The 12,800-nt window shown below is 39.6% G+C and overlaps 1 protein-coding gene across 2 annotated transcripts in view; it reads right to left on the minus strand.

Moving 5' to 3' along the window:
* FBN1 (fibrillin 1) overlaps nucleotides 1–12,800 on the minus strand; it is a 204,211-nt gene that overhangs the window by 163,022 nt on the left and 28,389 nt on the right. Inside the window, exon 5 of one of the 2 annotated variants that reach the window (XM_019533626.1) lies at nucleotides 6,116–6,136. The exons of the other annotated variant lie outside the window; for it this stretch is intronic. Coding sequence (XP_019389171.1) covers nucleotides 6,116–6,136 — 21 coding nt within the window. The remainder of the gene's footprint in view (nucleotides 1–6,115; nucleotides 6,137–12,800) is intronic. 2 annotated transcript variants of the gene reach the window in all.

Here is a 12,800-nt window from a genome sequence, read left to right on the forward strand (position 1 = left end):
GGAGGGGAAGTGAGGGGGGTGGAAAGAGACCTGGGGCTCATGAAATGAACCAGGTTGTCAGCTAAAAGTTAATTACTACAGTGCCGTGAACTTCGGAGTTCTGTTCATTCTTTGCATTCTTAAGCATAATAGTATTACTTTCACACAAAAACATGTGATTCCTATTGAAATGGAAGAAATACATGGGAAAACTGTTTCCCCTATTTCATTATCTCTGCATTAGTTGGGGTGCAAGTTACTTAAATAAAACCTTTGGTTTTACTAAGATATTGTAGATATAAATAGAATCTCATCACATTGAAGAAAAATCCCCTAGAAATCCTTTTACTATTGTTTAGAATCACTCAGGTATAAGCCAATCTGCAGCAAACCTCACCAACTCCCAATGAGTAAGGACTTACCACTTAAATAGTGGGGGATTTAATATGCCTCCCCCCTGCCCTCTCTTTTTCCAGGGCAACATAACAAGATATAACATACTATTTAACCAGGCAGGATGCATCAAAGCTAATACATCAGGATAAATGAGCAAGAGCAGATATTTAAAACAAAACTTACTTGAAAACATAGGAGGGAAGAGTGAATTTAAAATGCATATAAATCCTTGATAGTATATTAAATTTACCATGGTTAAATGTATGATTCATGGCCTCTTCTCTAACCCATTTATAGATGGCAGCACATCGTGTAAACTTTACAAAGCTGTTACTTCTGTGACGGACTAGCTGGTAATCATTTGGCTGAGGGGTTTTGAAGGGTAAAAGCTGATTGAGGGCTTGGCACTCCCTTTCCTCACCAATCAGGCCCCAGAGACTCACCCTCCATGTCCTCTGATTGGCCCCTTGGATCACCTGGAGGGGGATAAAAGAGGCAGCGCAGCTGACTCAGGGAAGACCAGGGAGGGACCCTGAGGAAGGAGTTTCAAAGAGCTGGCAAAAGCTAGGCCAGTGGGGGGTGGGCGGGAGCAGCTGGCCCAGAAGAACCTGAAGGAGTGGGACCTGCAGGCAGCAGTAGGACCCTCAGCAGAGCAGCATGCAGCCAGCAGGAGAGGCTCCCTGCTGGGCTCCAGGATCCCCCTGTGAGAGGCTGCAGCCCGCAGGAGAGGTTCCCCAGCTCCAGCAAGAGGCCAGAAAGCTTGATGTAAGGCAGGGGCTCCTAGAAGGTCAAAACCCCTAGCAGCTTGGAGCAGTACCTGCACTGGTGGCTGTGTGGTAGAGTTTCTCCCTACCACATGGAAAATTCTTGTTGCAGTAGAAAGGGGTCATTGTGTTTTCCCTCTTCCCCCCACTCCAGGCCTTATATTTCTTGTTATTTGACATTTTGTATTTGGTGCATTTTATATTTTACCAACCAGTATTGTTTGTTCTGCTGTTTGTGTTTTATGTTTTGTTAAACCTGTCTTTTGTCAACTGGATGAATATGTGTATGATTGTAAGTGCCCAACCTTTATTGAATCCTGCCCCCTTGGACTGTTGTAGTGTCCCCAATACCCCCTGGTTTACACATGTTATGTTCCCACTACTGTTTTTCTCATTAAAAGGTATATAGTTAAGTCCCCATTGGTGGCCTGGCTCTGCTCTATAGGGGAAGGAGGGTCCCTACACCTCCCACAGTGCTTGTGCACCTGCTGTGATCCCTGCAATTGGAAAGGGGGTATGTCTTGGAGTACCGCTCGGGTTACACTTCACTCCTCCCCACAGGTAAAAGCATCTGCAGAAACTAAGCTCCAAGCACCCTGTCTAATATACATGCATCAGCTCACAGTTCTACCAAATGCAGCATCTAATAAGCTAGAAAACACAAACTGGCTGACTTTCTCCACTGATGTACTGAAAAGGAAAAAGAGTGTTGTGGTTAAGACACTTGGCTGGGCTCAGAGGCCTGGGTCAAATTCCAGACTCTGCTTCAAATTTCCAGTGTGCCCTTAGACAAGTGACTTAAACTTTCTGTGCTTCAGTTCTCCATCTATAACATTGGGTTAATACCACTTCCTTTACCAGCAGGCCCTTATTGGTTTGGTCTATTTAAACTGTAAGATCTTTGGGGCAGTGGTCTGAGTTTCTATAGTTCTTGGCACAAATGTGGCACCAATCTCAGCCTTGATCTCTAGCCCCTACTGTAATAAAAATAATAACTTTCAAGTAACCCTTTTTCTTGCTAAGATCCTCTAACTTTCTATGCACGGTTGGTTTTCAGCTTCTAGTCAAAACCCATAGGAATTACTTCTTGAAGGTTTCTGTGTTGTGCAAGAGTTCCAGCAATCGAACACATTCCACAGAGGAATTCATGTGCAGTCTAATTAATTTTCCAACTCAATGGATTCCATGAACAATTTTTACACAGAAATGTACCTAATCAGGGCATATATGAAATACACAATCCATGAAATACCAGAATCTTTCTTGAGCAGGGTATGTGGTATGGTATTCCTGCAAAGCAATGTGCTCATGCATGGGGATAACACCTGTGAGATTCATACCTCTCAGACAAGAGGAAAATGAATTCATTAGAGAGAAATAAGAGGCTTTTCCCAATAGATTCGTCTTTAAGGACTAGTGCCTTAATTATTGTTACTCATTATATCACTAATGCATTGAAAATAAGGAGCATATATTGGGGAAAGGTAGTATAGGCAATGCTGGGGGGGGAAAAAAAAATCAAGGAAAAGGGGTTAGAAAGCAAACTGGAAGAAAAGAGGGCTAGAGAGTATTGACTGGATTTATGGAGCTTTCAGCCAGAGGTAAAGTGACTTTTAGGACACGGCTACAAAGGGCTGCAGTCCTTAATCACACACCAAGTGGGAGCTTTGCCTGAGTAACAAGTGAAAAACGAATGAGTTTGAAATAAGTGGAAAAGGAGCCATCGATGTAATTCAACCCCTTCTTTCAATCAGGGACATTTTTTTTTAAATACCAGGTTCTTCAGCATATTTCTATTTAACTACCATGTATTTTGCCTGTACTTCCTTTCCCATCATTGTCATCACAGCTCCCCCTCCCCCTTGTTCCACACTGGCATAATGAAGTGTTTTTGAGACCACACTTATAATTGTGATGTCCAAAACAGTGAACTGTGCCATTGCTAAAAGAATCCTGGGGGAGATGGAAGTTGATTATAAAGGACAGACCTATACTGGATCATCCATGAAGATGTGAACGAAAACATGTGACATAACACAATACCTTAACAGAGTTTTTTATCAAGTGCATTACTGTCTAGGACTCAAACAGCCATGACACTCATGAAAAATAAACAGCCATGACACTCATGAAAAACAAAGGAAAAAACGATGAAAAAAACAATTTCCAAAAGCTACCAAAATAACACCATCTCCACTGTCCCATACAATGTAGTAGTAACAGTATCTTCTTCTTTTTAAATTAAAGTTGTTATTAAGTTAGTTCTCAGTACATGAAATGGCATGGTAGCAGTTCTGGGGTAAGAACCATAGGGCCATGTTCAGGGGAAAGGCAGGAGAGGAAAGAGGTTAGAAGACAGGCATGAAGAAAACAGGGATAAGGAGGAAATAAAGCCAGAACGAACACAGGATAGAGATGTAATGGCAGAAAGGGAAGGGATGGATCAAAGCTAATACAGCAAGTGGGAAGGTAGTAGATGAGAGTGAAGAGAGGAACAATGGGATGAGGAAACCAATGAAGGAAAAAGGTTGGGGGGTGGGAGGGATGAAGGGCCAAGCAGCCTGACACTCCAGCCAGCCAACCAGGAGAGAGAAGTCTGCCAGGAAAAGCCAGCCAACCAACTAGTTAAAAAGGAAGGCCAGCCAGCCAACTAAGAGAGAACAGCCAGCCAAACAAAGCCAGCCAGCTAAGATGAGAATCTGAATAGTAAGTTAAATCCAACATGTCTCAGTTCCACTCTGGGAGCACAGTGACCTGCCTTAAGTGATGCGGTTTGTAGAGAGAGGAAGGAAAAGGCAGGGCTCAATCCACACTTTGACCAGCAGAAAGATTCAAGAAAAGCATGAAAATTTTACTACACTATGATGAGTGGCTCATTGACATAATGGACTAGAATATCTCATCTGGCATTTTTCTTTGAAATATCCTGTACTAGCTAGCACTAGGCGACCACATATGAATAAACAAAGTTACATAAATTGCAGCTATTAACCTCATATTTTCCAAAAAGACCTTTACCATCTGTACACAGTTGATTTTCTCATTCTTTTTGGCCTAATTTTCTCAAGATGATACAGTCCAAATGTTCTGCCCTGATATTATTCTCAGTTATTGTCATAGTCTTCCAACAGGGAAAATAAAACTACATCAAAAACAAACGGTCAAATGAAGTAAGAGTTAATGGACTGAAAGCTGCATCAGGAATAGTTTAATCCAGCTACAGTGTTGACTTATGCCTTAAAACTACATAATCCCTCACCTACCCACCTCAAAACACACAAAAAGCAGTAAATCACCAAGAAAATGGAAAACTAGAGATTTTAAATGGATTTGAAACACTTCAGTTCTCACCTAAATATATATTTTAAAACAATGAAAGCATAGGAATATGCCATTAATAAAAATCATACAAGCCTCAAACCACATATACATATGGCATAGATGATGGCTGACACATTATATTAAAGTGCACAGCTCCAACAACTCAGATCTGATCGATAATACACAGATACCTAAAATCAGTACTATCAGTATATATGCAAGTGCAATTATAGTAACTGTGCACCCACATACCTTATCATCTAGAGTTCCAATCATCTCCAACTGGCCGCTGCAGTTGTTTCTTATTCCAAATTATGAAAATGCCACCATAGTATTAACCACATTAAGTGCTAAGGAATTCTGTAGTTAGCTTACATTGCTCCAATCTCATGCATGCCTATCAGGTGTATAAAAAAGATGTTAGGGAAAACTGGCTGGTGATTAACCTGATACTGGGTTTGGGACTGGACTGTAACAAGAAAAGCCTAGGACTAATGCCTGTTTTCATACAGATATAACTATTTTGCAAAGGGTTGGGTTTTTTTAAACCCAAAAGCAGTTAAAAATCAATGTAACCCCATCCATAGTGTGGATATGGTTATATTGCTATAAATATGTTTTATATTGATTGTAATGCACTACATACACACCAAGCAGTCATGCTTATTTTACCTATTTCTTGGAATAAACTATTGGTATAAGACACACTTAGACCAATACAACTGTCTGTCAGAGGAGGCTGAACCATTAACTATTCTATCCTTAAACTGAAAAAACTGCAATGTACAAAAATGTACTGAAAGTCTGTTCCCCTCTAATGTTGCATGACATATCAGCTAAGTATCTTGAGTTATAATATCTTATAAATCCATTAGCAATAAGAGAGTAATTGTTCAACAAGGGAACAAAGATAGCCTTCCCCCCACAAATATTTATCCTTTGAGAACTTTAGTAGCTAGTATCATCTTATTTCAGAGATCTGAGTTTTATTCCTACCTCTGCTACTAAACCAGTGCAGAACTATGAGAAACCCATTTCACTTCCCATGCAACACTAAGGTGATTCAAAGCCAACTGAAGCATATACCCTCCTCAAATGCTTTGGAAATGGCAGATAAAAAGTAGAATTCAAAGGGCAGAAGTCTGAACACTATCCTAGGATTTCTAATTTCTTTTTAATCATGTATTTCAAAGGAAATACAGAGCTTTTTTAAAAATAAAATAAACCTTTAAAAACAAAGTATAAAAACCTCCATTTCAAGATACGATAGTGTTAAATCTTCTTCGTTTCCTTGTTCATCTGTGCCCTTTAGAAAAGGCTGTCTGTTGCAATTTGGCATAGGTGTGAGGCATATAGTGAGATAACAGATGTTCCCATTAAGAAAGCAGGACTGAAATCACTGTTTAAGATGTCATTTTCTTCTGGATAAAAAGACTGATTGAAAGCCTATTAAAGTTGATGTGAATCTTTTTCTATTAACTTCAATGGACTTTGAATTAAGCCCACAGTATTTAGTAGCTGGGAACCTGTTATATTCAGATCCAACCCTCTCACCCCCTTCAGCCAATAAAGAGTCACAGCTGAGAGAGTGGATATTATGCCTTCTAAAAGCCAATTTTTATCTGGGATTTAAAGTAAGAAAATATTTAAGTTACCTGATGTACCAAACCTGGTGACTTCCCATCAGTGACAGAAGGAGAGGGGGTAAAAAGGAAAACAAAATAGAGTTAACCAGTGGTAAACCAGAACTGTTAACAGCAAAGAGTAAAAGAGGGCAAAACATACAGAATACAGTACAATACAGTTAAAAAATCCTCTGTGGTAGCACTGACATTTTCCTAAACTGCAAGCTTTAGCAGACAGAGTGCCAATTTAAACTTGTACTTGAAAAAAATAGGAAACATTTTCTTTTCATTTTTAATAGAAGGGACACATTTTGGGATCGAGGTGACCACAGATATATACACGTCACTCCAAGAATGTTAACAGCAGAAAGACTATTTTGACTAGTGCCCAAAGTCACAGCTGCCTCTACATCAGCACTGTGAGAAAAGATTTAAGTGGCTCAGGGGGAAAAAAACCCAAAAAGTCTTCTCATGAAACACCAGAAAGCCCATAATTTGGACACTTCAGTGGCAGAGGAAATTATCTTCCCATTTAACGGTTAGGTTGTACCATATCCAAAAGCATGAATGATGACTTCCTAGAAAGTATGTCTGTTACCCCCATCATTCCTATTAGGAGGAATGTGGTTTAGGGCCTAAAATGAACCCTAATTTTAATAATTAAGCCTCAGTTTTCATACCATATATCTACTAAATTAGCAATAGAATAATGTCTTTAGAAGCCTAAAAAATTATTACGTGTGGTAAAATAAAATATGCTTGGAGTGGTTAAGATGCTCTTACATGTGAAATATTTATTACAATGTATGTACTGTAGCCTAAATTATAAAGATAATGTAATTTATCCCAAATCTTTGCAATGAGATAACAACTAGATTGGAACTCTTGCCTGGCAAGAACACTATTTTTTTTCTTAATCATTTAATTAGAAAACAGAAATCGGGATTTTAATCAGCTGCTCAAAATATGCTTATTCTGTTCCTTAAAATGATCTTGAAAGTGGCAAAGATTTATGTGGGTGACATCTTTTTATTGGATCAATTGCATGATTGGGAAAGACAGACAAACTTTCAAATGCAGTGCATTCTTCTTCATGTCTTTTTTCCTCAAAACTAAAGAATGCACTTAAAAGTTTATCTAAGTCTAACCCCCTTTCCCCTCCACAGGTGGTACAATAAAAGATACCACCCACAAAAAACTTTGTTTATCACATATTTCCTGGACCATAATGGCCACATCACTCCAACACTATCACAAAATTATTTTATTTATTTTTCATGGAAGAGGTAGGGCAGGATGGAACCAAAGAGACTGAGTGTATTTTTTATGTGATCGTCATACTCTTCTTTGCAAGAATCTAACACAGCATGCATGATATGTTCTGCTCCTGGCACCTATGGGTGCCTTATATACACACAGAATTCCACTTCGTATATGCAGCATAACTGCAAACCAGATCCTATGCTAATTTCATTGAATGAGATTTCATAAGTCTTGTATGTGAAAAGTCCTAATCTGATCCAAAGCAAGTGAAGTTTATAGTAAGAAACCTTAATGAGCTATTTGCTTTTAATTAGGGGCTAATGGGAACATGCATACTGTATTCTGACATTCCTCCAGGTGTCCTCCGAGATGCCAATATCTAACAACACCTATGTCTAAAATATATGAACACCCCAAACAGGCCTGGTTTCCAAGAGAAGGATATAAGGCCCAAAAGAAAGAGTAGATTCTGCATTATTTATGTATTTTCCCACCATTTTAATAAAATATCTCTATTACCCATAACATTAAAAGATCCAAAATGTAAGTAATGATATTCCCCATTTAGTCATCCTGCACCTACAGAAAAAAAGACTTCCTTGCTAAAATGATTTCATATTTTTAAATACTTCTTATTGTTATCTAAAATTACTGTCACAAATGTGCAGGTGCCTGCTCACAGAACAAATTACTTCCTCAACACCCTCACACCCTCTCTCAGAAGTTGGCTCACATAAACTGACTATGTCAACTATTGGGTCTGATTCAAAGCCAAATGAAGTCATTCAGAGTCCCTTTGACTTCAGTGGGCTTTGGATTAAAGCCACAGTCAAAGACGAGCTCTGTCCAGGATTCATTTCCCTTGACAATATAAGATTTCTACATCCAAGTCTAAAAAATTGCCCTTGTGTTATTATATACAACCAATTCTTTCCTTTGTGAAATGCATATAAGAGTCTAGCCTCTGGATATGAAAAAATGAAGAGCTGCACAAAGTCATGAAGCCACGCCTGGGGGTTTTTGGCAGTGTCTTACAGTAAGTGGCAAATCATTATTTCTTTTGATGTTCATTGTAATAATGTTAACCATCTTGAATTATTTAGGAATTTCTTGAATGCAACAGAAATTCGATTTTACCTCACATTATTTACTGCTGGTACATAATATTGTATTGGATTATACTGGAAAATAAAACCTGCATGGATGAAAATGACTTGCATAAAGATGCAGTGGTACTGACAGGAAATGTGTCAACAAGCACTGTCTTAAATATACTGAAGTAATGGCAATGAAAGAGTTAAAGCCAACTTGAGTCATCTGAACAAATCAAGGCACCTGGGATAAAATCCTGCTCCACTTAAGTCAGTGGCAAAACTCTCACTGAGTTCAATAGGGCCAGGGTATCAATCCTGGTTTGTCTGGCAGACAGCTGAACATTTATATCAGCAGCAAAACTTATCAAAGTAACAAAGAGAAACTCATCCTAATTTGAGACTGATGTGGACATCAGCAAGATAGGCTGAGGGATGTTGTCATTTCTATTTGAAAATCTTAAACAGCTGTTTTCAAGGCAGATTAGAAGATTTTTCAGAGTTTGGACTCAACTCAAGGGCTTTATCTAATGCATACTTTGCATTTGAGTCTTTGTTGAATTAGAAATTTAATAGAGCAGCTGAGTATTTTAAAATCTTTTGGAAGATTTGAAAAAGGGATGTGAACTCTAGCACACCCTGTAAAACATAAATTTCTGACCAAAAGAATATGTTATTCATGTGCTCTGTACATTAGGTCAATTATTACTCACTTTCTTTGGAGAGCAACCAAGTGTCTCCACCCTTTATAACAGAGCGCACTGTAATCAGCTGAAGTAAGAATAGCAGAATCATTCTAATGCACATTGGTGGCTCAGGTCTCAGGCCCAGCAGGCTTCAGCAACAGAAGTCTACAACTGATTTGCCACCATTCTCTCTGTTAAAATGAGTGGGAAGTATTTTCTTTTATCCTTCAGTAAATTATATCAGTATAACATAAATAGTAAAAGTACAGAGGATATTTTTTAAATTGACCTTAAATCTAAACAATCCTGTTATTTAAGGACAAATTCTATAAACACTCTGATACCAACACTTCTTCCACTGCATTCTGTTAGTTGCAGCTAGCCTAATTTAACTCTCACAGTCCTTTCTGTCTCTAGTTATAATAAAGCATATTTTTACATTGACATCAGTAAGTAGCTGAAGTACTGGCATTAGATTTAAAATGCTTTATAACAACAGGGCTCCACAGATCGTGTCTGGAACCAAGTTGGATAGATCTTAACTATTATTTTAAAATAAAGAACATCTCAGAAATCTCCCTCCTGAGTAGGTTCCGACTGGAATGAGGAGACAGTAAAAGTGTGACCATATTTCATGCTATAATATGAGGAGGCAAAATGCATGGTTATGATACTTTTTCCCTTCTGGCTCAGGCCAATAAAAACATTTCACATTATTTAAATAATTAAACAGGTTAAATATGAAAATACCTATTCATCATGTACTGTCCCTGGACTGTGCTTATATACCAGTAAAGTTCACCAGCCATTCAAATAAGTGGACTGCATCCGTTGGCTCCCTCTAGCATAACATCCAGGTTAAACTTCTCATCCTTGCTTTCAGTGTTCTCCATAGCTCTGCCCAAGAGATATGTTTTTAAAAAAAGGAAAGAAACCCGACACACCTGGAGCCCTTCCATCAGCGATTCCACCCATTTCTTCCTCTCTCCCTCACGTCTACATCGGCTTTTTTTGCATCAGCCCACATACAAAAAATGGTAAATGGTCTGGCAATTCCAGTGTGCCTGGGTTTCACTCTCTCCTCATTCAAATTCTGTCCAAGAGCCTATAAATTCCAATTCATATCACCCAAATCTCATTTCTACATAACTACCACATAATAATGAGAACTGACGAAAAGAAGCTATGCCTGATAAAATGCTACCCCTGATCATTCAGTGCATCCTGTCTTTTATCATTTACTTAGGCATTTTTGTGGGCATGTTGCATTGCATCAGTACTGTATGAAGCATTGTCATAAATAATAATACTAACAACAACAACAATAATAATAATAATAATGTTGACATGGACAACTAGAAAAAATGAAAGAAAAAGAAATACACACTCTCCATTGCTCTGACATCTTTCTTATGTTTCCTGATTTCAAGTTAAGACAGCTTTTAAGTTAGGTAGGTCATTAGAGAAGTAACTCTGGCTCGTCATTAGAGAAGTAACTCGTTCTCAGGCTTAGCCATAGCCCCATTGTGCTTAATAGGTGCCTTTAAAATTCCACCAAATGAGGCTTCTTAATGAACATTTAAACCAGTGGGTGACTGTTATAGCAGCACATCCCACCTTCACTACCATTTCCCACACCAGAAGGACGGATGGGACCGAGATGCACAGTTTGGGTATGGTTCACCATACAGGAAGACCCTTCCGCCTGCGTAATTCTTTTTTGGGCCTCTGCAGCTAGGTTTGGCTTCTTTACACAGCCACATTGAAGAGCAGAGCCATAACTGACCTCGAGACTCTGGCTATAATTCTTTGCTTGCCCTTTACTTGAATGTCAAGAAATGCAGAATACCAGGAACATAGCACATTAGAGGCCTCTATCTGAAGTGGGGACAGGGCTTGGTGAGCTATCAGGTCACTTCAGAAAAAGCCTAAACAGCAGGTGCATACAATGTGAGTGCATCTTAGAGCCTATACCTGGCAATGGTTCTCTTCTTATCTGGGTATTTTCAGGAGGAGACAGAGAGAGAAACAAGGCAAAGGTCAGGTGACAGTCTGTCTCCCTTGGACTGGGTGTAAAGGGACCCATGAGAGGAATAAGCAAGAGTCAGTAATTTTCAGTCAATTAGAAAGAGAAATTAAATGTAAGCAACAGAGATTTGGTCAATAAATAACCAGACAGTGTAAATATTTCAGAGGTTGGTTTGGTTCCTCTGATTCTTAAAGGGAAAAGTGAAGTTCCCACCCTTGTTTGTTTTTTCTTAATGCCCTGGCCCAGATATATTTGAGCCAGTTCCTCCGGCTATTACACTTAGCTACAGGCATCAGCTAGAGACTGGGGTGGAGAGAGGTGGAAAGGTGAGTTACAGCTACCTTTGTTGCAGGTGAAGAAGAAGCAAAGGGACAGATTCGGCTTCGTTCCCAAGTAAATGCATCTATAACTGCACAACAGTAGAAAGACAGACTTCGAATAATTCCAGTAAGGGCAATGCCAGGAAACAGTGCAGGTTCCAAAACCCAGGGATGAAAAGTGAATCTTTCCTGGGTTCTTAGCGTCTCAGTTTCTTGTGTGTCATTGGCCTGCATCTGACTCTTCCTGACTGAGGAATGTTAGAAATGAAAATGAAAGGCTGACTCCTTTCCCACTGGCTCTACAGCGATTACACGATAGCGACTGCTCACACCGGCCAAGAATCACAGTAAGGAGACACCAGCTCTCTCCAGGTGAAGAGAGGACTCCAAAACAGACAAAAATGCTTGTATGTGCTACATTTGCACACAGCTCTGCAGACACAGCTTCCTCCCATACACTACCAAATACATTACAATGACGTGAAATTCTAGTGGAAACTTTCTTCCTAACCCAAAAGCCGATCATCACATGGAGACAAGGGACTCCTTTCACAAGTAATACTGCATTTAAGTCACTTCACCCTTTCACTAACCCTGTTTCATGTGATCAGCATTGGCTCTTCATTCCTTCTTCATGGATATGATCATTGTACCTACATAACTGTACTTAAGGTAATCTAATGCCTTCCACAAGTTTCACTGTTTTTTCAAATAATGAACACCACTCGGGAAAATTCAGAAAAGTTAATTCTCATCTTTAATACTTAGGCTAAGTACAGACAGTCACAAAGCCTGAGGCAGAATTGATTCGATCCAGGCAGCTTCAGAAGTGGACTGGCCAAGTTCGCCGATGACACCAAACTTTGTCCAAAGCACCACGCCAGAAGACAGGTGGGTGATCCAGCCTGACCTGGACAGGCTCAGCAAATGAGTGGACGGGAACCTGATGGTGTTTAACACCAAAAAATGCAAGGTTCTCCACTTTGGGAAAAAAGCCCTGCAGCATGTTTATAGGCTCGGCAGTGCTACACTGGCTAGCACTACGGAAGAAAGAGACTTGGGGGTCATCACTGACCACAAAATGAACATGAGCCTGCAATGCGATGCTGCGGCTACTAAAGCGACCAAAACGCTGGCTTGTATCCATAGATGCTTCTCGAGCAAATCCCAGGATGTCATTCTCCCCTTGTACTCGGCCTTGGTGAGGCCGCACCTGGAGTATTGCGTCCAGTTTTGGACCCCACAATTCAAAAAGGATGTGGAGAAGCTTGAGAGAGTCCAGAGGAGAGCCACGCACATGATCAGAGGTCAGGAAAACAGACCTTA

The sequence above is a fragment of the Crocodylus porosus genome, unplaced genomic scaffold, assembly GCF_001723895.1.
Source record: "Crocodylus porosus isolate Cpor-Errol unplaced genomic scaffold, CroPor_comp1, whole genome shotgun sequence".
NCBI classification, from domain to species: domain Eukaryota; kingdom Metazoa; phylum Chordata; order Crocodylia; family Crocodylidae; genus Crocodylus; species Crocodylus porosus.